The sequence below is a fragment of the Poecilia latipinna genome, unplaced genomic scaffold (assembly GCF_001443285.1).
Source record: "Poecilia latipinna isolate Pla-1442-1.1 unplaced genomic scaffold, P_latipinna-1.0 Scaffold834, whole genome shotgun sequence".
NCBI lineage: Eukaryota > Metazoa > Chordata > Actinopteri > Cyprinodontiformes > Poeciliidae > Poecilia > Poecilia latipinna.
In genome coordinates this window covers 102422-130153 of record NW_015113450.1, presented here as the reverse complement: position 1 = coordinate 130153, position 27732 = coordinate 102422, and the positions used below count along the sequence as shown (strand labels likewise).

At 37.6% G+C, this 27732-nt stretch overlaps 1 protein-coding gene and 1 long non-coding RNA gene across 5 annotated transcripts in view; one reads left to right on the top strand and one right to left on the bottom strand.

Annotated features, from left to right (window-relative positions):
* Positions 1-23259, top strand: part of cntfr (ciliary neurotrophic factor receptor) — a 249873-nt gene extending 226614 nt beyond the window's left edge. For all 3 annotated transcript variants that reach the window (XM_015047586.1, XM_015047587.1, XM_015047588.1), the window contains 4 exons: positions 10894-10962; positions 11106-11226; positions 21034-21160; positions 22292-23259. In XM_015047586.1, coding sequence (XP_014903072.1) covers positions 10894-10962; positions 11106-11226; positions 21034-21160; position 22292 — 318 coding nt within the window. In that variant the 3' untranslated portion in view covers positions 22293-23259. The remainder of the gene's footprint in view (positions 1-10893; positions 10963-11105; positions 11227-21033; positions 21161-22291) is intronic.
* Positions 14518-18516, bottom strand: LOC106956629 (uncharacterized). Of its 2 annotated transcripts, XR_001426803.1 has the most exons (3): positions 18336-18516; positions 16912-17180; positions 14518-15371 (listed from the first exon to the last, which is right to left on the bottom strand). It is a non-coding gene; the product is annotated as an uncharacterized LOC106956629 (long non-coding RNA). The 2 variants fall into 2 exon arrangements; XR_001426802.1 differs by lacking the exon at positions 18336-18516 and having other exon boundaries at positions 16912-17782.
* Positions 23260-27732: the final 4473 nt, after the last annotated feature.

The following is a 27732-nucleotide window of genomic DNA, read 5'->3' as shown; positions in this document are numbered from 1 at the left end:
CACTCTGCTAAATCCAGCACTGTCACACTTGAAAGTCATCATCATTAAGCTCTGCTGTCAAAATGCATTACAGATGGAGAGAATCTTGTGCATTAGCTCCAAAGCATTTTGCACTGATGTACCGCAAGTCGCAGAGACATTGTCAAATAAGCGTGCTTCTGTTAGGTAGAAAATAAAGTCTATGTCTGTGCAAAGCTTTCAGTGGGTATCTTTTAAAACAAGTACAAAAGCTGTCACAGAGAGACAGATGAAAGAAAGGAAAGTCACAAAAAACAGCTTGTGGATACTTTGTAGTCCATGTTGAACACTACGCTCTCCTCTGATTCTATCGATTTTGACATCACCATGTCAATCCTCAGCCTGTCAAACACTCTTCCCCATTTTTTCAGAGTTTGTGTCTAATGATTTATGAATTTACTAGGGTTTTTTTTCCAGTGAATATCTGCTTATTGGTTCTAAAATTTCCACTAGATTTCAGCTGCCACCCAAGTAGTCAACATATGCAAAGAGCCAGCTCTAAAAAGTCCATAAATTAGGTTATGCTGTGAAGTGTGATTGCACAGGAAACACATTTTGAACACACTCACTGAAATGCACTAAAAACTCACTAGAAAAAAAGCAATTTTCTACTGAGAAGCTTCAAAACTGCCCCCATGCTCCACACACACCGTCTTCAAATGCTCAAGTTTCTTGGACCCTATTTCATGAAATGTAGTCCCAAATTATGTTCATAATTATTGAATTGGCTTCAAGTCAGCTCATTGACTCAGCTCTTCTGCCACTTTTATTTTGCTCCTCTGAAACCAATTGATTGTGTAATTCAGATCATTGTGGTTATAAATAATCCATCATTGTTTCATCTACAGTGGTGGTTGCAAACCGCGGTCCACGAGTCCAGAGTCCTACAACTTTTCGATGTGTTCCTTCTAAACATTTGAATTAAATGGTGAAACTGCATCACACATTCAAGCTCTATGGAGCTCTGCTAATGATCTAATAATATTAGAGCCAGGTGAGTTGTAGTAAAGACATCTAAAAGTTGCAGAACCTTGAGGACTGGAGTTTGAGGCCGCTGTGCTACAGACTCCTAATAAAGCATGTCGTAATAAATCTGTCCCTTCATCCTTTCTTCAGTAATACAAATTCTGCCAGTGACATAAAAAGCTCCATACCATGATGCGCTTGGCTCTAAAGTTTACTGTTGGCACAGTGTTTCTGGGGCAATAGGTTTTTCAATTCATCCACGAAATATTCTGTGCAGTGACATCCACTGTGTTCTCACCTGGCCTGACTATATTCCCTCAGTGTTTTATTGGCTTGTCTAAATCTACCACAATACACTGTAAACAAGCTTGAGCTGTGGATTTTTTATAGTAGGTGTTTTTGGAAGCCATGTTGTTTGAGCACCTTGCTGTCTTTTTGAAAGACCTCATCTCAAAATCTCTATTTTATTTTATTTTATTTTATTTTATTTTTCACTCATCTGTCAGAAATCTTGCAAGGGTCTCCTGATCATTGATGGATTGTTGTGAAATTATATGTTTCTGTTCCGTGTTATGGCCTCAATGGCCCCCACTTAAACATTCAGAAGTTTAAAAATACTTCTGAATGTATTACCATGGTAACGCGTTACCATGGTTTGCAACAATGACTGAAGGTCTTGAAAGTCTTATTTGCTTGTACCCATTATGGCATGTTTCTAAATATTCCTAAAAACAGATTCCAGGCATTTTCCTGGCTTTCTGTGTTTTGTTTTTGCAACTTTGCTTATTCATGTTTTCAATATTTTTGCCTTCCAATACTTTAATTGATTACATATACTTTATCAAGTAATTTATATTTTTTTCAATACAGATTAGTTTGGTAAATTGAGGTCCTTTACAATACATATCTAGTAAGAAATTAATATGTTTTACCTATTTTCCTTGATGTAAGGAACAATATTTACAGCAGTCATTTGATTATTTAAGCATTTAGGTCAAGACAGTAAAAACAAAGAAAGTTCTATCTTTCAGAAAGAATATGAACCTCTTCAGTGCTGTGCCATGGATTCTGGCTTAGTGGTCCAAAAGAACAGAATGATCCGCTGTGTCAAAGGCTGCCATAAATTAGAAGTTTGTGCAACCATTTAAAAAATCCTGTAAGAACCCCCAACAACATGTCACAGAATTATAATCCAAATAAGCTGAGGTACCTGACAGTTTGCCTGTAAAATTTTGTAGGTTTAATTTGCTCCAGATCTGCAGAGGGAGAGGATGAAGTACATGCTTACAAAAACTGAAATATACAAGAGGAAAGAGAGGAAAATGAGATAAATCCTGATCTCAGTTTTGAATTTCATGACATGTTCATGCTTCACATTTTTGACACGCTGACATGACAGCATAAACCACAATTAATGTAAAGCCACCTCTCCTGTGGTGGTGTTGAAATTACCACACTGCTTTTTAAAGGTAGAAGGTTTAGTTCACTTCCTTTGGGGTGTGTGCACTCATGCGTGTGCATGTGTGTGTGTGTGTGTGTGTGTGTATGTGGAGGTTGGATCCCTTTTACAGTAATTGCAGCTATGGCGATTGGGGTTTCAAAGAGAGAAATACTGTTTGAGAAATTACCCCTGGACCCAACATTTATGTGCATGCGTGTGTGTGAGTTTTCAAATGGGTGGAAAGTGCTATGGAAAAATGGGAGCTGTCAGTCAGCCTAATGAGACCAACCTTCTCTGCGCACACACACACACAAACACACAGAGAGCCATTGGGCCAGTGGAAGTGCCATATAATTGGGTTTCCTTTCCAGGACAACAGACATGCTCACTGGATTAGATCTGACCACCGACGCCAATTCCCTCCATGTCTCCTTCTGTGTGCTTTTCCTTCTCTTTGCATTCGTACTGTCTCTTTTTTTTCTGCTTTTGCACTTTTTTTTTATCTGTCAGTCCATTATTGGGTGATTTTTTTTTTGTTCGATAGCTCTTTCCACCTCTGAACTATCACTTTTGTGAAACGTCTAATTTCACATGTTTTTTTGTTGTTGTTTTTTTTCTTCTCAGTATTTGACATTAGATCAGACTAAACTGTTCCTGTATCGGTCAGTAAGAATTACCAACATTATTCTATTAAATAAACATCAGAAATAATTTGTTTACTTCTAATAATTATATTTCATATGTTCATACATTAAGTGCAGCAGTCTCTCCTGCAGCAAAAAGCTCCCACAACATAATGCTGCCACTCCTGCACTCCACAGTTTGGTTTTTCTTCTCAGGCTTCCAAGTTTTTTTTGTCTTGTTCATCAGAATATAACGATAGGCATAACTACATTAGTCTGTAGAATACATTTTGGTAATCCTGCCCAGCCTTACACATTAAAAGTTCAAATTTAATGAAAAAATGTTATGACTCATTCTTTACAGGTCTCATACAGTCTTTGTTGCTGCGTGTTTATGCAAACTGTGTATTTATAAGCTTCGGCTGACATCTTTTATTTTCATTTGGGGTGATACAAAGCTTTCACACTGAAATATGTTGCACACACTACAGTGCCAAGACATTCCCATGCTGTTTACGCTCACATATAATTGTTTGATCAGATGAATGTGGCTTCTTCAGACTTCTGGGAATTGTACTCAAGGATTAACCAGACTTGAGGAGGTCATAGACGTTTTTCCAGATTTTTTTTTTTTTTTTTGGCTAAATTTCTTTAGATTTTTCCAAAAGAAAAAATATAACAGGCATGTCTCATTTTAGCTCCAAGGTTGAGGAAATATTAATAACAGAAGCTTACATGACATCATCATCTGTGGTTTTTATCTCTGTAACCTGCCTGATTTTAAACGGCAAAGGTTTAGTCTGATTTAGTGAGACAGTAAGAAAAAGAATGCTATCCATCGTTTTACACAGTGCATGTAATGTAGGGTTTCAGCTGGAGAAAAAAAAACGCAACTTGTCTTCAGTTCAATAAGTCACAATTGAGTGCCACTTCACAGCATTTTTTGAGCAACTTTGATTACTCGCTTTTTGTAATTATAGAGGTTATTCGGAGCGTCTTGCACCCTTTGCTACTCTGAGGCATTTCAATGAGCATATCACATGTATATATATGTGTATATATATATATATATGAGATGAGATTAAACTTTATTGATCCCAAGCAAAAAATAATGTGAAGTTTTGCAGCTCTAAATACAAGTGCCAGACAGAGTATATGTGTCAAGGAATAACGGGATAGAAAGGAGAAAGGGTGGGGAAGAGGAGGTGGCATGAGTAGAGAAGAGCAAAAAGTCTACTTATTTTTCTTCTTGCTCCTTATGCGATCCCAGAGGACATCTCTCTCTCTCTCTCTCTCTACCCCTCACATTGTCTAAGATTTGTGTAGGATTGCATTTGAGAATGCGTGTGTGTGTGTGTGTGTGTGTGTCTGTGCATGTCTTGTAACAATGTGTTGAATGTGTGACAGTGAATTTCCCAGCATCTCTCCTTCACTGTTTTCTGCAGACACACACTTTCACTCAAACTCATTCATTTTGACATAGTATGTGTGTGTTCAGCCATACTTTTTCAGCTTGTCATAGTTAGTGCATTATCTCGTAGAATTGTGTACTTACTTGAAGTTTTATCCCAAAATAGAACAGCACTGGGGATATAAGTGTTGTACCTATAGAAAGACTCCAGGGCTAACTTTTAACTTGCTTCATTTTTGTAAAACAGTGAGATTCACAGCTCAGATGGGAGAAACTGTCAACAGTATGATGCAAGCGTCTGGCCTTTATGGAAGAGTTCCAAGAAGAAAGTCAAGGTTAAGAGACTATCCTAAAGATGCTCAATTTAAAGTTCACGATGTAGCAGGACAATACAATGATTAAATTCAAAGTGTTTCCATTCGTTAGAGAGTCAACACCCAGTTCCAAATGAGAATCTGCTGCCAGATCTAAAAGTTGATCACTGATGTTATCCATCCATTCTGATTAGGCCTGAAAAATTTCCATCTGTTTATGTGCAAAACTCCAGTTCTGCATGTTTTTGCTTCATTACACCTGAATCAAATGCTTAAGTCATCAGCTGTACTCTATGCAACTGGACTTCATTCTGACGAAGGAATTAAGCCTTTCGGTTCAGGTGGTTGGGATGCTTTTAAATGTTGCAGGACACTGCCCTCCCAGGGCTGGACTCCCAGGCTCCTGGGTGAGATGCGTACCTCAACAGACTTACACCTGCAAAAGGTGATTCCCAAAAATGTTGGCGGTTTTAATTTTCTCCTTTACATCCTATTAAAGTAGTCACAGAATCAGCTGACATGTGACATCACCAGTACATGTTTAAAGCAGCCTGTTATTTGATCAGAAAAAGCCATTTCACCATATCATTTTTGCCCACCACCAACAGCTGCTAGACTGCAGGTGGGAGTTTCCCACCTCTGTTCTTCAGGATATGAAAACCCACATTCACTCTGACAAATTAACCCACTCATAGACCCAAAGAACTTATGCATCCTTTGTTTGTCTGTAATCTCTGTCTCATCGCTCACCTTCTCAGCAGAGTTGAATCCTTGTACGTTGGCCTTCATGTTAACAGCCTCTCTTTGTCTGCCACCCCCCGGCTGCCCCCCCAACCCCAACTCACACTCTGTTTGGAAGGAAGCTGAGTCTTTAGTCTTATCTGCCTAACCAAGCGCTACATTTCTAGGCTTAATTCCATTAGCGGTATGCTCCAACCGCGTCATTTCAGGATGCGTGTCTGTTGAGCACAGTTTGCATGTACGGTCACTCGTCAGTGTAGAGCATACCGTGTGTGAATGTGAGTGTGTGAGCAGAAGTGTGGGTTTCCTCTGAGGCAGATTTTTTTTTTTTCTGTTGTTTAGATGTAGTCTAACCAGCATATCCAACCAATGCCGTTATCTGCATTCCTTGTTGTCTGTGTGCGTTTGTGTGTGTATTTCCGTATCAATGTCTATGGTGTGAAACCTCGTCAACATTTGGCCTTTTACTCACATTTGTTTAATTTGGGGTTTTTGCAAATTTGTTTGTATTTCTTTAATTTTCTGTTCTGTATGTACATGAGTGTTTGGGCCTATGTTTAGAAAAAACATGTTTAGTAATGTGAAAAAGTATTTCTGGTGCCATTCAGAGCAGCAGTTTTTGCTGTCATCTTAATAACCAAAGTGTGCTGGAGCTTGAGGTCACAAACTGGTCAGCTGGCATTTTCCTTCAGGATTTACTGCTAGAGCACAGAATTCATGATGCCATTGTCGCAGCAAATTGTTTGTCTTTAAGCAGTAAAAAAATGGCCAAGGCTATTATACTAGCCCATCATATTTCACTGTCAGTATGGTATTACTTAACAAAATTGTGTGTTTTTACATCAGATATTATGGGACATTCACCTTCAAACGAAGGTGTATGTTTTTCATCGATAGAATATTCCCACAAATTATTACAGTCCATCAAGATGTTATTTTGGTGATTGTGAGATCGGCCTTTTTGTTATTTTTGGTCAGAGGAGATGTTCAACTTGGAGCTCTATTTTTGATGCTATTCTTTTTTCCTGGTGTATTTCTTAGTTTTGAATCATGAACACTGACCTCAGCTGAGGAAAGATCTGCAATAGTTTAGGCTTTATTCTTAGAAATTGTTCTGACCTTCTGGATGGGTCATTGCTGTGATCTTGGAGTAAGTGAGGTAGGTCGTCCAACTCTGGAAAGGTTGACTATGGTTCTATGCTCCCCCCATTAATAGACATTTGCTCTCACTATGGTTTGCTGCGATCTAAAAGCCTTATAAAAGATTTTGTAATCCCTTCCAGACTAATAGATGTCATTGACTGTGCTTCCGATCCATTCTTAAATTTCTTTAGATTTTAACCTGATGTGTTGCTATTTGGGATCTTCTGGTCTATTTTATTTTATCAGACTGGCTCTTTTTAACTTACTTCGTAAATAACCAGAGCTGGTGAACTTTTGAGCTTTCCGTCTTGAAAAAAAAAAAGAAAAGGTTATTGATGTAATGGACTGGTGAAGTGTCAACGGCATCATGCTTCTTATCCCAATATAGGGTGGACATAGACACCAACCTTCCCATAACCATATATATATATATATATATATATATATATGTATATATATATATATATATATATATATATAATTGATAAGTGCATTTTCTTCTCATTGTGCCTATTAATAACATAGAGTTGTTTTTTTGTTTTTTTATCTCAGACACTGGAACATTATGAAGAAAAAACTGAAGAAATCTGTAAGAGGTTTCATACTTTTTCACAGCATTTTGTGATACAATCCTGTTTGTGTATCCGACAGTTCTTGGATCTAAACAGCTGGGAGAATATGTCGTAAACTTCTTGGAATAAACATTTCCAGAGAGACGCATACATTACTGCGACACCAAGTGGCTAAACAGGGAGCAATGAAAACAGCACTTAATCTTGTGCCATACAGGAGGGTGTTTGGGTGGGTGGCGATGCAGTTGGGAGATGGATTGAAGACTGTAGCCCTTGCTGCCAAAAAGGCCTTTGTACCGTGGCGGTGGTACAGGGTAATGTGATAAAAATGTATTTGTCTCTCCCTGCTGCCTGTGCGTGAGTGTGTATTTACATTTCTCACGTGTCTGGGGGGCTTATCTGTTTAGCGTTGATTAAAAGTGAAATAGTGGATATGCATTGCAGCAGGTCTCCCTTCCGTGCACGCTCACACTGCAGGGAAAAGCCAGAAAACACACACATTTCCATCTAAAACAACACAAGATTTACGTAATCGAAATGTTCCATTAACTCAGGCTAAATGTACTGAATCACGCCGCTGCATGATATAATATGATAAGAGTAGCCTTTCTGGAAAAAGAGATCAAAAATAAAATAAATTATCTAGAAAGTGTTGGTATAGCGATAAACCATTTTTGTAATTTTCCTGCAAAAACACAAATACTTCAATCTCATAGTTAACTAGATATGCTAACATGATAAAGCAAATGCATTCCTCTGAGTATAACTAGGGCTGTGACCCATTAACTCAGTTCAATTCAATGTTTTTTTTTTTTTTAATCCCAAAGGGAAGTCAACTGTTTTTGTAACTCATATTATCGAGAGTCGTTGTTGATGGTGACGCTGTAGGCACGAAGGAGCTCTGGTAGCAATCAGTCTTTCAACAAATCTGAAGAGGCCTTTGAAAGACAACAGTTGCCGTATTGTTTCATGACTGTCCTAGCATGCTAATAGCTTGTAGTTAGGAATCACTGCTAATCCTCCTCATTTGCTTTTGCTGGTCCTTGTTAAATCTTTCCCTGGTCGTATGGTTAAAAAGCTGAGCTGAGATGTTTGAGTTGAGGATGTAATTCTCGCCCATTATGACTGATGGAAGAGATGGTTTGAGTTCCTTCCCTCTCTGGTCTTTCCGTCTGAAGGTTTTTCCCTGAAGCCTCCTTTTCAACTCTTCCGGAGTCATATTTCAAGAATTACTTGATCTTTTCAGACGCTAATCAGCTGCTGCCAGAAGTTCGAACAACATGTTGTTGATGCAGCTACACATCATAACAACTGCACAATTATTCCCATCTGCACAGCTTCCAAAACCAGAAGGAATACTCCTTATTCTTCGTACTTACACTAGTTGGTATCCTAATATGATAAGTTCAACCACTGAAATTATTTTGTTCATTCGAACTGGTCTCCAGAAATCATATTACCACGTTTGACCCAAGAAGCAGTATATGAGGTGATGCTCAGTGCGTGGCTTTACTCCACTCTCACAGTTGGAAATTGTGGCTGAATAGTACAGTCTTCATTTTGTAAAAGGAGAGGATGTTCTTTTGCATGATCTGAGAGTCATTCAGGAGCCATTTGGCAAACTCCCAGGAGGCTGTCAGGGGGCTTTTAGGTTTGTGTCTGGCACCTCTTACTATAAAGACCTGATTAGTGTAGTGCTGCTTGGATGGTTGTCCTTTATTTATAATCCTTCTTTCCTGAAAAAGAAACACGATCTCATTCACAGTGACACATTCCATTTTAGAGTGACGGACACTTTTATCCTTTTGGCCTCTTGAAGTGCTGCTGAAATGCATTTTTTTATTTGTTTTGTTTAGTTTTTTTTTACATTTCCCATATCTGTCTTCTGACAAAATCCAGTATTACAGAAATAATAACCATTCTTTCTGCTCCACTGATTTGTTTTCACTCTGAAACACTTTGCTCTCTGCAACGAAGAGGTAAACGGCGGCAAATAACAAACTCTAATGACGGTGATCCGACTTACATAAACATTGCAAATCTAAAAAAAAAAATAAAAAAAAAATTCACTCACCAATAACTTTAACTAGTTTAGTAGAATGGCTTTGTGAACATTGTAATGGCAATATGACATATGGTTTATTTGTCAACAAACTAACTCAGTGTGAGAGTTTGTGGTAAAAGTCTATGACTGCTTGTTTATTTGATTAGACTGACTTGATTTTTTTTTTTTTTTTAATCTGGATATGCAAAGTACCTTGAAGATTTGTTATGGATTGGTGCTACACAGTCCTGCTCAGTAAATGAAACTAAGCAACCCAACAATGTCCATCTGTCATATTCAAAATGCCTTTTGAAATTAACTACATATTTTTCACTAAGTCAACATTTCTGTATTAATTTTATCTTCTGTATTGGGCTGATGTATAATTTCATTTTAAATGTTGTGTTTTCATTATAATTAACAGAAAAACAGACTCGAAAACATCTGTCTGTGTGTAAATAATCCATTTCATATGTTTTTGCTTTGGAAATTGAGTTACCAAAATAAACCAATTTTTGTATAATATTCTATTATATTGAGTATGACTGTATAAATCAACAGAATTGAAACTAAGTAATGCAAAAATAAACTTGATATTGAGACAAATGTAAGGAATATTCCATAACATTCTCAAGTACTTGAAGTTGTTGTCAGTGAGAGAATTGCTTCGTTGAAATATTTCAGTTTTGGTCAAGGTTTTCCCGTAATGTGATCTAGATTAAGCTGAACATCTTTATATAAATAGTTAACTACGCAGTAGAATTTTCTATATCTAGGAACATCGACACTGTTGGCTATAGAATGCATCTGGCATTCACATAATGATTTGTGTTGACTTCAGGGGGCAAACAGAAAGTGCAGTTGCCTCCCTCTCACTATTTTTCCTTCACCCTTTCAGAAGCAGGCCACCGGCAAACAATCATACACACACACACACACACACACACGCACTGCTCTAACCGTAAATTACAGAGGAGCAGCAAATCATTTTCCCATTCACTCCCCTGTTACTCAAACATTTAGTTTATTCTCTGTCAGAAAATTATGTGGCACTGATGCCAGTTCTCTCTGGTGTAATCATCAATTATGTATTCGCCTCTGTAGGAGTTTTTGTATGTGTGGAGAGCGGAGGCTGCGGAGGGGCATCAGGTTACAGTCAATTCATCAACAGAGTGTAAAACACCTGAAGGTTAAAGCCACACACTTGACCTATTCACAGAATAGTGAATAGGTCTTCCCGCCATAAATCATCGAAAAGCTAAAAGCTCAAGCTAGTATTTCTATACTGAGATCATAATTTATGGACACGGCAATGGAAGGGTTAGACATCCGGATCAAATGTTGACTCAAGACCTCATAGTTGCCCTTTTAAGCTCGAAGTTTTCACAATTCAGACCACTTTGTGTCCCCAGGGTCACACAGCCTGCTTAAAAGTATGAGTTCTTTCAAGAATGCATTAATCTTATTCACAGTGCTGACGTCTCAGGAAAAAAAAAAAAAAATGCATATATGCAAGAGCAGAACTCGTACTACTTGATTTTAATTCCAGTTTATGATACAATTTCACTCCCATTCTGTTTCTTGCTCTAAATTGGGGGAATTATGTTGCTTTTTGTTTAGGTGGAGCTGCTTGACAGCACTTCGCATACCATTACCGATGCCTATGCTGGGAAGGAATACATCATACAGGTAACCAATTTTTTTTTACCTATTTCTTTCATTTAAAAAAAAAAAAACACTCAAAAAAAAAGGTGTTAAACCAATACTTAATTGACGCTTAATAACACCGATTGTCAGAAACATCTTTGTTCCTGCTATCCTTGCATTAACAGATAGCTGCTAAGGACACAGAGATTGGGACATGGAGTGACTGGAGCGTTGCTGTACATGCCACACCCTGGATTGAGGATCCTCTGCCAATCACTACCACAACCGAAGTGGACTTTCCTAATGGTAGGTTGAAGCCTAAATCAAGTCTCCTCTTTTGAGGAACGAGCACAGGAACACTGTAGTGCATTGCTGCAGTTAAGATCCACATTTGGATGAACAAACATCCCCTGTGAGGTTCCTCAAGGCGCCATTCTCTGCATGATGGAGTTCCAGAACATATCTGACTACTTGCATCCTGTTGACACAGGAGAAAACGAGTAAAGTTTTCACTTGTTAATTAGTTAAAAGCCTAGGAAAATATTTTCACAAATTGTACTTGTACAGCATTATGTGATTTTAAAGAGTGATACCAAACAAGAAAATCTTAATTCTAAAAAAAAAATGCATTTTTTTTTTTTTTAGATTCATATTTTGACTTCATCAATTCCAGTGTTTCACTGGAAACTAAGACAATATATATATATATTTTTTTACTAGGCACAAATACAACTCACCATTATTTTTTACAAATTGCTTTATTTTTTGTAGCCATTTCTATAAAGTTTTTTGACATTTATCCACTGAAGCTTTTCATAATTCACCTTCTGCCTTTGGCTTTTAAATAATATTGCCTTTATAATTACCTTGCCATGAAATTATACTTTGCATAACAGTTTTATTTAGATAACACTTTGTACACATTAAGCATTACAAGTAAGGCTTTAGCTTCTTCTATTACAGTTCAAGGTAAATAAATAAATATCTAGCAGTCTCAAGTCAAACTGTCACGTATCAACCCGAGCTGCTGAAAACTGCCTCAGGGGGAAAACAGTGCTACCTTTTAAAAGAGCACTCACGTATTTCATCCAACTCCAGCCTGCCTCTAATACTACAGCGTACTTTGCAGTATAACAAGAATTTTTCCAAATGTGTTTTGTTGCGGTTTATTTTTATGTAATTTTTTCTTCATTTTACACCCCTAGATGAGTATTGCCAAACCCGCAGACAGGTTGGTAAATAGACATCGACGTGTGTCAGGCGTGAAACTCTGGTAGCACACTGAGAGCACCTGAACACCAAGAAGTGTATTTCAGGGATGAACACTCTGTTGAACATACTTTAGAAATACTGCAATAACAAAACTCTATTGATTTGTATGTAAAAAATAAATAACTGAGTGACAACAGCCATGTTTACTGCAATCACAACCTCGGATAGTAACTGGGTGAATATATGTCTGTTATGAAGTAGAGGGGGAAAAAATTGTAAAACTCTTTATTTTTGGTTTTTAATTGTTACATATAATATATATGTGGAGAATTCACCAATGGTATACTTTAGATTTACTCTAGAAATCTAAATTAAAAGGAGCTGTGTCTGAATTTAGCAATGTGAGGAGAGGTTGTGAGAGTTCGCCGTTGAGCAAGACGTTGTGCTTTGACATTATCTCCATATAAAAAGCAGTCCTAACAAAGACTGCACTGTGTAGGCATGAGTGCCAGAGAAGATGGTGTTCCTTACTGGCACACAGTAGTTAAGAAGAAGCATAACTCTGTATGATTAAGTTATTTAGCTGTGTGCAGATCCCTCTGTTGAATTTGATTCAGGGTAGCCCAGGATTGTCCTTGTCCCGTAATCAAATCAGTAGATTACCGTATGATGAACAATGCATGCAACTGGCTATCACAAATGCTTTTGGGGCTGCTGAGGCGTATGATTGAAGAGAAACCTGTTGTTGTCTTGTGCAAAACAAACACAAGAGAAGGAATTTTATGATGTTGTTGAACACTATTAGGCCAATATTGGCTTCCTGAGAGAGGTTGACACCCTAAGATCATCAAGATAATTTTCAGCAAATGTGAGACAGGACTTTGTATTCTTTTTAGTGAAGTTTGGTCACTTGGATGACATTTTTACCTATTTCCCGTTGTTTGGTGGAATCATGAAACAATGATGCTGGCAAAGGGAAGTGAAGTCTGCAGAGCACAAGTTGTTCCAGGTTCTTCTGTGACCTCTGAAGAGTCGGGGTAATTTTAGCCGGCTCTCCGCTCCTGGAAAAGTTCGACACCATGTGTCTGGATAACAGCTCTCTCTGTGGTTCAGCGCAGCTCCAAAGTCTTGGGAAAGGTTTCCTAAACCTTTCCAGACTGGCAGATGAACATTCTTAGTTTCTCGTCTTCTTGAATTTTTCTTTAACTTCTTTAGATCAGGATGCATTGACTTTTGTGATATTTTAACAAGCTCATTGTTGTCAGAAAGGTTCGTTTCAAGTGATTTCTTGATTCTGCAGGTGTGACTTTTAAAACTGAACTCATATTTTGTGGTTGATATCAGTTAATTCGTAATTTCATGAACAGAGGCCGTGAGATTTTCATAAACAGTAAGACCAGTTTGATTTTGATGAATCTCTTCCCTAAATAAATGAGATCATTATTTTTTTAGCTGACTTTATCCTTGACTTATCTTTGATATTAAAGTTTGTTTGATGAACTACAACATTAAATGTGACAAAAAAGCACGAGGAGAAGATATGTTTAAGGGACAAGCACCTTTTCACAGCATTAGATTAAGATGCAACTTAACTGTGTGTAAATTTGAACTGTGAGGGATTTCTGGAGTAAATTATAAAAAAAACCCCACTTTTAACTGGGCCTTTAACAATAACAAATTTTGCTGGACAATAAATTGTCCCAGAAAAGTCTCCTTCAGAAAATATTACTGATCAGAATGGAAATGATCAAATTCATTGTAATGTATCATGCAGTTAGTTACATTTTTGCTTATTGCGACATACTTACTTTTATCATTAATAAAAAGTACCGGGAAATACCATTTTTAAGGTATATTTTGTCCACACAGCTGCCGCTCTCTGGATATTTTCTCATTTTCAGATCGCTCTCTGAGCTCAGGAGTTTGTTGTGCATTAAAGATTCTCAGTAGATCAGCAGTTTTGGAAACGAGTCAAGGCACCCTGTTTGGCAAAAACAATGCTGTGGTTACAGCCACTTCAACACCCTTCCTTCCTCTTTGGCATGCTTTTTATTGAACTTCAGCAAAACTACTTCACCACATCTAGATGCCTAACCGCACCGAGTTGCTGCCAGTGGCTGATTCGTCATTTGCGTTACAAAGGAGTTAATCATGTGTACCTAATAAAGTGGTCAGGCACTATTTTACAAGTCCAAACCCGTTGCAAATTCTGATCCAGCAACTAAGGTTGTTTTTTTTTGACAGAGGATTCAGAATTTCATGGGTCATGCTCAGCCTGAGATAAGGCAGCAATCTAATTATGACTACACCTCACACTTAAACTAAACTAGAGTTATTTTCTTGTCCAATTACAATTGTTTTTTTTTTGTTTGCTTGTTTTTTTAAATTACGTATTATACCTAAACACATCCATGTTCAGATGCTAATAATCTGTCTTAATTAACTGAAAACCGAGAAGATAAATTGAGCAATTTCACTTAGACGTTAGAGTTGAATCTACACCATGAAATCCAGACGGTCAGCCTGTTTGCTGTGTCGTTGTCCATCTCTGCCTGGCTGTCCAATAACACGTGGCGATAGTTTTACAGCACAAGGCTGACTTCTTTTGGTGAAGTGCAGCACTGCACACGTATACTGTCACACAGTCCTTACCTAATGAGCACATGCATGCCTGCAGAGGGACAAACACTGGCTGGAAAACAACCCTCCACATATGTGCCATCTTCTGACACATTTGCTGGAAACAATCACACAGTCAGAAAGCCACACACAAACACGGCCCTCCAATCAAATACGGCTCGCTTTGTCCGCTCTCACTTGAACACTCGGCACACAGTGCATTATCCTCGCTCTCAAGGAAAGAACAGCAGGTTATTGGGATTCTCCTCATGCGTCTGCCCGTTCCAGCTGCCGCCTCGCTGCTTCCCTTTCTGCTCTCGTCGTCCTGTTGTCTCTTCTCCCCTCTGTTTCTCTCTCTTTTTTCATTTTTTTTTTGCCTTTAGGTCTCTGTTTCTCTCTAACTTCTTTCTATTGATCAGTCACTCCTCTCACTCCTACCTCTTGCCACCCCACACTTGGAACAAATCTCTCTTTTCTCTTTCCTGCCTTCTCTAAAGATGTCACTTGGTGGGTGACTGATTCCAGCTGTGCAGAGGACTGTGTGTGGCAGCTGCAGTTGCTCCGCTGATATCCATAAAATGACTTCATGTTTGCCTGTTGTTGAACTGGATGAGTCTGGCCTGCAGAGGGGGAGTTAAGAAGGTGTTAAATTATTTTAGAAACGCAAACTAAATAGGAGATTATAGGGATTTATAACTCGATGCAACCAAAACACAGCATGATTGTGAACTAAAAAGTGTGGCATGGAGTTCAATGATCTGACTGATTCTACGCCAAACACAAGCAGAGAAGAAGCACAGAAGTATGCTATCGCTATTATTTTTCACAATGGAGTGATGTGTTTCTTCTGCCAAATATTTGTTCTGCCGTTATCCACGGCTAAAAACATTTCCTATTGCTTTTTATTGCTGCTGTTGCATAAATATCAGATTTGTGGACAGACAGGTAGCAGCAAATCAACATGTCATTGAATGACAGTCACCCATTCAACAGATGCTCTCATCTGATGAACAACATGCCCACAGTCCAATGCTGCCTCCTCCATGCTTCATCATGGGGATGAGGTGTTTGGTGTGATGTTGTGCTAGTTTTCTCCCACATAAAGTTTTGGCTCTTGGCCTTACTTGAGCACGTTTGTCCACATATTTCATTTTTTTGTCAGCTCTGTGTGGCTTGTGGCGAACTGTGAATGGAAATTCTTATGACTCTCTTTTAGCAGTGGTTTTCTTATTGAAGACTGGTTGAAGTTTTCCTGTTAATAGATTCTCCCAGCTGAGCTTTGTGAGATGAACTATGTGACTTCAGAAGGCAGTAATTTGAAATCAACTTTATTTAGGGGCATCACATTAAGAATTGCCTAGTTTTAAGCACATGACAAAACTTTCATATATAGTTTTTATTACTTGAAAAATATTCTTCAACACTACTTTGCGTTAGTTTACTACAAGAAGACCTTAGAAATGCTTGTGATTTAATGTAACAAAATTGTCGTGAATTTTTTTCTTAAAAAACACTCTAGAAACTTTATTTATGATCATCATTGGTGGGTTGGTTATTTTTTAATGCAGTCATTATGTGTTTTCCTTACATAGAAACATTATAGTTCTTGATTTAAACAGGAAAATCTCTTGAGACATCAAAACAACATGTAGCAGTAAAGTCATTCATTTTACAGTTATTTGAGATTTGCACAGAATTTTACAAACTTTGTATCCTCTAATTCTCTAGTTTACTCTTGCACTTCAAGGAGAATCACATTAGTATGGAGAAAGGAAACTGTCTTATTTCCAGTCCATAATAAGGCCAATAAACAAAAGTTCTGCCAGGCCTCACTTCCTCTCAGTTTATTACCATCTCCACCATGACCGATATTTCCTGGCTGCTCATCCAAACAGTAATTGAAAACACTTCCTTTGACTTATTGATTGTGCTGGTGAGTCTAAGCAAATGTTTAAGTATTCTCGATCTCCTCCCTTTCTCCTTCCCGTCTCTATCGCCGCTCTGTGGCGGTCTATTTCTGTGTGCGTGTCTCCGAGTTTCAAACTGCACAGAGAGTAGTGGCTGGCTGTGTTTCTTGGCATCAACGGACTTCTGGTGGAAGGAATAGCATGGTGACAGACACGGCATTTCGAAATCCCATCCTCAGATATTGGTGCTTACCCGCCACATTCCAGGATGTAAAAAGAAGATCCACAGCGGAGCGTCTGTGTCGTAACCTTCTTCGATGTAAATCTCTGCCTGTCTCTCCCTCAGACAGAAACTGTACACTGTGTAGCACCAAGCAGGCCAGGTGACATTACATATTGCTAATATATTTCATGTCTGATGTTATTTATACATGATTAGTTTGCGTTTCATGGCAAGCATTAGACCTGCAGCACTGAGGTTGGTCTTGAGGTGACTTAAGGTCCTTTCTTCCATTACGTTCTCTGGAAGAGAAGAGATTCAGTAAAACTAGACAACACACATCAGCAAATCAACATGTACTGGAGTGAAATTCGCATTTCCCCAAAGTCAACCATAAAGGTGACAGACACGGTTGCACCTTTGAATCTCTCACCGCTATGAAAACACTGAGATGTGTTAGAATATACTGAGCTGTAAAATTAAAGGTGAAAGAAGAAGGAAAAAAAACAAACGACAGAGGAAAATAAAGTCATCCTTTGCTGTAGAAAGGTACAGTGAAGGACTTCTTTGCTGTGGTAAACTACAGCGCAGGAGTTCATGTTCTGAAAACATTAGAATAATCCAGAATTTAACTTGAGTTTATTCTAAATGAAATGATCTTAACCTTTACATAGATTATGTGACTCTCAGGGTTTCTATGTGAAGGAGCCGAGTGTTTTGGAAGAGAAACAGATCCACAGCATCACAGATCCTCCACTGTGCCCAACAGTATGCTTGATGAATATCCTCTGTTATATAAAATCTGAGTTGTAGTCTCAGTAGTACTGCGCACACAAAATTGTTTTTTTCTGTTGTTTGTTTATTTTTATGGGATGGCTCCTGAAAAGCCAGTTGTTAGGTTGATAGTGAATAAAAATTGTTGTGGATATCTGATGACCCAAACATACCACACTTTACCATTGGTTTCCCATGGCAACAGCTGGATATATTTTTAACTTTGTTAGCACATTTTTCACTGCATGGGAGGTCGAAATAAACTTTTTATCCAACCTGGTGTGACACATTTTCAGCTTTTTTTTTCCATTTAGCTTTTACAACAAATATGGTTCACCTCAGATCTGCATTACCGATTTATGGAGCTCGACACACCTCTGAATTATTGAATGTACTCGTTTCCAGATACTTTGATTAGTGAAAAATATAGCTAAGAATCAGCTCTATTTATGTTTCAAGAGGTTTTGAGGTACCAAATTTCCCAAATAATAATAATTTTAAAAAAAACACAAATGCCACAATACAAACTTTTTCCCCAAGGACTCCCACACCCTCATCCCAGCTGTAATTTTTTTCTTTTTTTTTTACCTGTTTAAAAAAAAAGAAGAAGAAAAAGAAAACACCACACATCCCGCATGATGAGCCAGCATGCTGCTTTCCTGTTTTAAGGTGTGTTTACTGACCGAAGAAAAAGAAAATCTGATTTTTCGGTGTCTCGTTTGCCGGTCACCAGCCAGGCAGGTCAAGCTGAAAATCGTCCGATTCCGGTCACCTGTCTAACAGAAGGAGCATTTTTAGTTTATATCCTGTAATAGGTTTTTATTATTATTATTATTATTATTATTATTATTATTATTATTTTGCTGTCGGGCTATCTATTCTTTATTTACCTTGCTTTGCTGGTATTTATATATACTATGGTATCAGATCCCTAAAAGAGTGATGCTGAGTTATTTACGTATTTTAGAATGTGGTTGAAACCCACAATAGTGGTTTGTTGTTGTAATAACAATACTCTTGTGATTCATAAAACTTGGTTTAGATTTGAATATTGTTGAGTGAAAACAATCACCCTCACCACTTTGCTTTTATAACTTGAATGTGTCTTGGCAAAGAGCAGAGTCTAAATATGTGTCTGAATATGAATGAATAAATCTTCCATGTCATAAATCATATATAAAAAAAAAAATATATATATATATATATATATATATATATATATATATATATATACATACATACACCTGGATCATCACAGATGCTGTATTCATGATTTTCTCACAGCTGTAATTTAAATTCAGACAACCTAAAGATCGCGTCTGCGATCAACATAATCTGCATTAACACGGGAGGCTGTTGGAGTTCAAGTCATTCAGCATTTCTTTTTCCGTCATATTAGCTTCTCTTAAATGCTTCCTTTCTAGTGTTTTTCTCCGTCTTCACCTGCTTTTTTTTTTCTCCTCCCGCACGGCGGAGTTTATCAATCTTCCGTCTCTCTCTCCGTTGTCTCATCTCCTCTGTTTACCTGTCCTCAACTCGCTCGTTACAATTGCCGTACACCCCATAAATGTCTCTCCTTGTCACCAGCACATTATTTCTGCATAATTTTTTGTTTTCGTCTCCGGTCCTAAGCAGAATGTTTTGCTGCAGGCAGGAAGCGTTGCTCTGGCTGTGCTGCTGAACGTGTTAAGCGCAGCCCCGGTTCCCTCTTTCTCTGGCTATTTCACACCTGGTTGCTTCCGTCTAATATATCTCCCGACTTCCCAGCGCAGCACACCACAACAGTCATTAATTGGAAGGAAAAGGAAATCATATACTCTCTTCACAGATCGAGCGGCAAACATCCTGCATGAGTTAATATCTGCTGTGCTGCCTGCAGCTGTAGCAATAGCCCAGTTTTATAAAGCATTAAACTTTGATATTTTAATTTGTCTGGCAGTGTAAAACCAAACTGTAGAGCTAAGAAATTCATCAGTGTGTGGGGACTTTTAGCATATATTTATGTTTGCCACAAGCCATTAATTACCCCCCTCGCCTCCCACCATCCTCCATGAATTCCATCGACTAGCGCCATGGAAAATATTTCCACCCTTACAGATTGCCTCCGTTTCAGACTCTTTGTCACACTTACATAGTTCAGATCATTAAATAAATTGTATTACTGCTGTTCTGTCTTGATTATATGCGCCACTCTCACCACCATGTTAACCTGCCTTTTGTTAGATAATTTTCTTTCAACGTTATGTTGTGTTAGTTTGACTGAACTGAACTAAGGGAACTGCAGCGTTAGTTGTTCAGAAGTGGCCTGGATGAGTAGTCGATGTCTTCTCACTGTTCATTTTCTTGGTCATTCATTCCTTGGAAGATTGTTCCATTTTTTTTTTCTCCATATGAATATCATGGTTCTCACATGTTTGCAGAAGTGCAAAAAACTCAGGAATTACGTTGTCAGATAGATGCGTGTCATTTATTTGTCGTCTTTTCTTGAATTTCTTGCCTTTCTGAGAGCTTTTAGCCTACTTCATGTCGTCAGAAACGTTTTATTTTAAAGGGGTTCATTGGTTCCACAGGTCTGGCACTGATCAGGCCTGCAGTTGTATTAATTTATTTGGAAGGCACAAAGCACATCACTTAACATTTAGGGAAAGACACCAGAATTTACCAATAGGCTAATTGTGATCTATTGTCCTGATCAAGTCCATGATTCAATGAGACAATGCTTCTTTTTTTTTTTTTTCTTTTGGCATAATGCCTGGTTTCTTAGGATTAAGTCAGCCGGGATTATTGATTAGGATCAGAAGATATCTTGTAATCCTTTTGCTGTACATTGGATATTTTTTAATATAGAACTAAAGGTCTGCACAGCATCTGTTAGATAATTAAATCTAAGTACCAGCTGGAAGATATAAATGTACGGTATGGATAAATGGATTTCTACTGTCCTCTTGTAGCTGCACTCATGTGGCCATAGTGTACTCCTCCTTCCTTTTTGACTATTATCTTGTTTTTCCTTGTCCCCCAGTTTTTTTCTCTTCCCCCCTGTTTGCGCTTTATGCAGAATGGATCTATTTTTTTTTGTCTTGTTCACTTCATAACTGCCTTGACAAGTCTCCCATTGATTGTGCTTGTATATTAGAATTGATTTTGCTCTTCCCTGTATTTTCCTTTCTGTTTGCTCCTTCCCGTTATGATGAGCATTTTCATCACTCCATTCATCAGAACGATGGACTGAAAGATTTTCACCCTCAGGATCTGCACTATTGTACTCTGTGCAAATGGACGGGGGAAAAAAAAATCTCAGCAAACGGCTAAATAACAAATCCAACTGACCAGGTGTGTAAGGGAATGACTAAAACAATCTGGTGACTCGTTTTTCTGCAGAGACGAAGACTTCTCCCATACCGTCCTCCAAAGCGCCGCAGAAGGCCGAGCCTCCGGTGGGCAGAGCTGCCAGGGTCGTCACATTTTTCTCTCCTTTGCTGTTAGGGATGATGCTGTTGTTCATGTGGTGAGCACCAACACACACACACACACACACACACACACACACACACACACACACACATACATATCCAAATTGATTTTGGACTTCATTGGTATAGTAAACATCAACATGTCAATGCATGACTTTATTGTCATGAAAATGTTTTGATATTCCAAGAGTAACTCCAGTGTGGGGAGTTTATTTTATGACCACAGGAGATTTTTTTTTTGTTTGTTTGTTTTTTTACAGTTTCTTCTGCAGAGTCTATTTGAGGTTGAAATAAAACGCAGTACAAGTGTCTGATTGTGTTTGAAGCTTTGGAAATGTAAAAATGCAACTTGCATTTTTCCTCTTTTTTTTCTTTCTTTTTTAGTTGACAGCACAGTTTTGTATTGGTATTTGATTTGATAGATCAAACCAAAGTAGTGCATATCTGTGAAGAATAAATCCAAAAGGATAAATGGATTTTTCATTTTCTTACAATTGTAAAACAGAAAGTGTAGCTTTCATGTGTAATCAACCCAACTGCACTAACTCTCTAAATAACCGACTTTCAGCTTCATGTTTTAGGTTTTGCTAGTTTTGCCAGATTGTTTTTTCTTTGTCCATTCTTCTATGCAACACAATTAAGATCAGGCAGAGGGATAATATCCATGATCCATTTTCAAATTCTGCCATAAAATAATAGTTGGATATTGTCTTGACTTTGACTGGGTCACAAAGACACGTCTCTGTTCCTGCTGAATCAAAGGAACCCCATTTAATGATGCTGCCACCACTGTGTTTTATTTCAGGATATTGTGCTCATGCTGATATGAAATTTTACTTTTCCTACACACTTTTACATCGTAGATCTAGGCCTAAAGTTGAAATTATGTCTCCTCTTCTTTTTTTGAAGATTTTTTGAACGTTGAATGATTTTCCTTTGTAATTTTCAAACATCCATAAAGTCTACCACATAAAATCCCAATAATAATAATAAAAAATGTTCTTTTTTAACCTCTTCCAAGTTGAAGTGGTATGAATACTTTGTCAAATTACTGCTAATCAGATTGGAAGGTTTATAAAAAGACAAGAGATAACACTTTTTCTGCTTCACAGTTTAAATTGCTTTGTTTTGTTTTTTTTTGTTTTTTTTCCATTCTGCCTCTCCAGATGTTTTAATCCCATGGAGTGACAACAGGTGGGAGGAAGAACAAGATAAAGAGGCGGAAGCTGGTGTTTTTTCTATTTTGCACATGTTTTTGAGGATACAGTGCATTGATCATATCTGTCCATCACACAGTTACTCACCAAAATTTCTTAAGAGGGGAAATCAGACAGTCATTGTTGGCTGACGGGGGACAAAGACATTCTTCAGAGGAACTTTTGCAAACGACAACGTCGACAACAAGAGCAGCAGCAGAGGCAGCAGAACAACCACGACAGCAGCAGCATCAAAGTGATTAATGTTACGCCCCTGTGGCTTCGATGAGCCGCGGCAGACTGATTTGTTGGCTTGTTTGGTTCAGAAAGCTCCTTCTCCGAGCAGGACAACCAACTCATTGTTATTTTTTTATTCATTAATTGACCTTCTCCCTTACTCTTTAAACTGCAGAGCGCTTCACAGACAAACGCACACTTACCGCAGTCGTGCCTTTGTGTGTGTGGCTACTGTAGCGCCCCCACATACAGCTCAACCATCATGCCAAAGACTCATAAGCAACCCCGACCAAGTGGCTCCAAATTCTTTCACTGAGCTTCCCGAAGCTTGTGCCTGTGCTCAGAAAGTGTGTACATATGCAAGTGGGGTGGTGATGCTGAAAAGTGCTATATGTATCAAACCTGAGGATATCTGCAGCTCTTGTTTGTGTACACACACACACACACACACACACACACACACACACACACACACACACACACGTCGTTTTAACAAAGACGCCACTGTAAGCCTCCGACGACTGAATCGAACCGATGGAGGGAGCCTTTGTTCGATCTGGGGACTAACACTTTGAAGAATTCAGTAATGGTAGCTCGACTTATTTAGACCGTTAGCTTTACATTGTGCTTACAGCGACTGATAAGAAGGACCTGGATTGTAAAAAAAAAATTAAATAAAATAATAATAAAAACTAAAAAAATACAAAATAAGGTAAATAAAAATGAAATAAAAATAAAAAAGAACAAAAATAAAGTGGTTTTCAGACGGAACATTTGTTTTCTCACAAATTTGCGTTTGGTTTGACTTTGTTTTCACAGCAACGTTGCGTTTTGGGTCTGACATGAGCTACAGTATGTTGGTTTCTGTTTCTGCTCTATGCTGTAATAAAAAGAAAAACAGTAACATGAATCTGTTTGCTTTCCAAAGTCTGGCGCCTTTACAAACATTTTTATTATTTTTCAGTTTACATTTTAATAGCCAATATCAGCAGGTATTATTATGTTATTCAAATGAATATTGATGTGTTTATTGTAATTTTTGAATTTTATGGACAAATAATAAAAAGATGCATATAGGGCTTTAGTTTTTTGTTTGTCCCCTTGTTTTTTTTTTGTTTTGTTTTTTTTTCAGACATTCATAATGGCTTACTTTCTTGATTCTATTTTGTAAACTATGATATGTAACTTTAACAATGAACAAAGTTTATTATTTAATATTATTAATAATGATAATAATAATGTATGTATTAGCATTAGAATGTCGTAACCTGTACCTGGGGTCTTTTTTATAGATGTATATACAATGACAGGTTTCAACCATTAAATGTGACCATTTCACAATGAACTCTGATGAACTGGCATCATTTTCATGTCGCCTTTTAGAGTAGGACACAATGGAAATGTAGCGAGTTGGTGTATCTCTTTTAATAATCACCTTCAAAGATTACCGTATCAAAATGTCGTCACACAGATGCATTCTTTCCTCCCCAATTAGCAACTTTAATCACAAAATTAAAGCAGATAGATTCTGCCAGAAATATTATGTATTTAGAATTTGAAATAATTGTATGGAATAAGACATTAATATTTTTTATCAAGCTAATGACTATTAAATGTTTGATAAAGTAAAAAATATATAAGCCAACCGTATAAATCGAAGCTTAATTTTATATTCTATTACTTGGGTGGAAACTAGGAACGCTTTTTTTGACTAATTAGAAATCTATTTTTATATCGTAAGTTCAAAGTTTTATCAGCTACAATTCAGAATTCTGACATAAAATATTATAATTCTGACATTTTATGTCAGAAAAGGAGAGTGTGAGATTTGGTCACAAATAAAAAAGTAAGATGGCGCTCGAGACCAATCCAAGTTCATTAAGTGCATGTCTGATATTCATCGGTTATTATTGTTGTGACATATCACAAATCAGTGGTATAATGAATGTTTATAATCCAATTCATACACAATGCAATCCAAAGTGCTTTACTGAACATCAAAGGAAAGTCAGAAAATAAAGTGTTGCATAAAAAGCAACACTTTGATAGATAAAAGCATAAAAATTTAAATAATTCAACAGCATTTTGAGCCCAATTGAGCATCGATCTCAATCCATGAGTTTCTAAGATCAAAAAAATAATAGTTTCTGGATTATCTCCGTAAAGCTTGAGGAAATTCTGTGAAACAGTATAAAGACAATCGATTCAGCAAAAAGTCAAGCAAAAGTCATAATTCACATACTGTCAGTAGGTTCACTGCTGGAATCCTCATATAATAAAATCATAATAAATTAATTTGTTTTCAGCCTTGATCCAATCCAATCCATTTTATTTGTGAAGCACATTAAAAATGACAGTGGACGAAAGTGCTGTACAAAAAAATTAAGAACGGTAGAAGAAAAAACCAAATGCATAAGTAACAACCATATGTTCAGCATTTCAAATGGTATCAAACGCCTGGGAAAAATGATGGCAAGAGAAGTGTTGAACCAATTCAAACACAGCAGCGTTATCATCTGACTAATGTCTGTTTGTTATGTTCAGTTCATCTTTTCACAGTGGCTTTGTGAAAAATGTTGAAAAACACTTTTTTTGTCATAAATATCAAGTTGTCAACGCGTGAAAAGTAAAAGGGATCAGCGTGAAAACACTGTCAGCAAATCAAGCTCGACTAACGCCGTAGTACAATCGGGTGAGTCATAAAAATCTTTATCTTGTGATTCATCGCAGCAAAGATGAGTAGCTTCTGTTCCCCTGCGAGAAAGAGAAGGAAAAGAGTGAGTTTTTGTTTTTCATTCAAAGAATGCACTTTGATAAACTCATCCAGATTCTTTACATATCTTCCAGACATTGCCGTAAAGTCTATTTCACCTCATCTCTGGAACCAAGATGTGGTTTTTTGTTACTTTATTTATATCATCTTTTTGTTACATCACACATAAAGAAAGATAACTGGACCAAATGTCCCTTGAATCGTTTACAAACCAGACTTTCCTGTCTTTTCGTATCACATTTAAATATTTGAGATCATAAAAGAAAAACTATTAAGTACCAGACAAAAAACTAAATATTTGAATAAGTTCTGCCTAATAACTAGTGGTGCAATGATCGCTATGCAGAATTATGGTTCAATTAATGCAAGTTGTCTAGATCTCTGCCACTGTGATTCCTTCCACAACTCGTTCTTTGTGTTCTGGGTGAATCTGACGGATGCCGATTATTTCTCATCAAGTCCTGAATTTCTTAGATTGCGGCAAAGTTTCGCATTTAAGGGTCTTTTACCCACAATTTCAGTAGACGTGTTTCTTAAGTCTGAAAGTTGTGTAATTGGACCTGAATGTAGCTAGAAAAATGAAACTCAGCTTTCTAAAAAGATAAGCTTACTCTGAGTTAAAGGGGTTCATAAAAATACTCAGATGGTCTAAAGAATTGAAACATGATAAAAAGGAAGCTATACCTGATCAGTTAATTATAACATAGTGCTCTTTACACATACTGTTAGCCCTTGTATAAATGAGTAAAATGCCTTTTTACTCATTCCTCCTCCATTCCTCTCTAGGTTAATGCTTTATGACTAAAGTGCCAATTTCGTATTTGATGCAGCCAAACTAATTGGTCTGCCGAAGGAGATTATTTCTCTCACACCCTCTGACTTAATAAAGTGATAATAACACAGCAGCTTGGGAAACTTCCTACAGGTGCTTCAAAATGAACTCTGTTCATGCCTCTAAAAAAAAAAAAAACATAACAGAGAGGGAAATTTTTTATGATATTTTGACTCGCAGCTATTCAAGCATGTAATATAAATGTCCCACTGCCACGAGTTGTGAAACAAAAGAGATGAATATGAAATCCTGGAAAGATCTTCAACCTTTTGATAACTATAGAATATTACAGCAGATCGTTTCTAAAGAGAAAATAGACATAGCCACTACTATTCTCTGTTTTAGGAACAAGCTGTACTGTATGTCCATGTTTTTTTTTTATGGTTTTAGGAACGTTGTTTTACAATGGATTTTTTTTCTGCCTTCTCAATGGCTGACAATGCAGTAAAAAGCACTAAAAACTGTTAGGACATTATCTGCTCTTTGTTGCTGATGTAGTTTCTGAGGAAAAACGACGTCCTCGTATGAGCACATTCGTTTTAAATGTCAATAGAGCACAATCATGTCACAACTGAGTAACGATATGCACAGCTCTTTCCTTGATGCCTGCGTAATTGTATGCCTGTGTCGAGACAAAATGCTAAACCATAATTGTGCCCGTTTGATCAATATGGCTCATTTAAAGTGATGGCTAACACCTATGGGAAGACGTATGTCGCTTCAAAGTAGGAAAAACTCTCCAAACATTTTCCATTGCTGCTGTTTAAATTGTTTATTTAAACTCCTGAACATGGCATGAAGCATGAAACATTTCAAATCTACCTCAAGCTTTTTTTTTTCCTGTTTAAAGCTCGGAGTGAAAGGCTTTTGTAACAGTTGCGATCTGCCAGTAAGAAGAGAAACACCTCGCATGTAAGGCTGCACTCAAGCTTTCCCAGAGCTACCGTTTGCTCTGCAGCGCTTTGCTCTCTTCAGGTTTACCGCCTCTGGCAGATGGGCATTACCCGTCCTCAGGACTGAGACACGGGGCACGACGTTCACTCGATGCTTTTTCCCACTCTGAAAGGTCAGAGTTGTCATTCTGAGAGAAGAAAATCATGGCCACTTCCAAACAAATTTCAGGAAACTGCGTGACGTTCCTCCTTGGTGTGTCACATACAGTGAGGTCTGTGTGGTACAGCAGACAGCTGTCAGCTGAAGCCAGATGTGTAAATTGCGTCAGAACCCTCGGTGTCCATTTCCTTGTTCAGCCCCTCATTCTATCGATAAGGTCACTTAAACCTACCTTGTAGTTGAATTCATTGACGATACCTGGTCACTGGATCTCTTACCTTTTCAGGTTTTCATCCTATTTTTGGCAAGTGTCTTGTGGCTCTGTAGCACGAACGCAGGTTTACTGTCACATCACTTGACCGTGCAAATCTTTTCATCCTCAGTGTTAACGTGTTGAAAGAGATCTTTCAGTTAGAATCATCTGCACTTCATCTGCTTTGACAATAAACGTTCCACACTTTGGATGAATATGAAGAACCAATCACAGGAAACCTGACAGAGTCTGAGACAGACGAC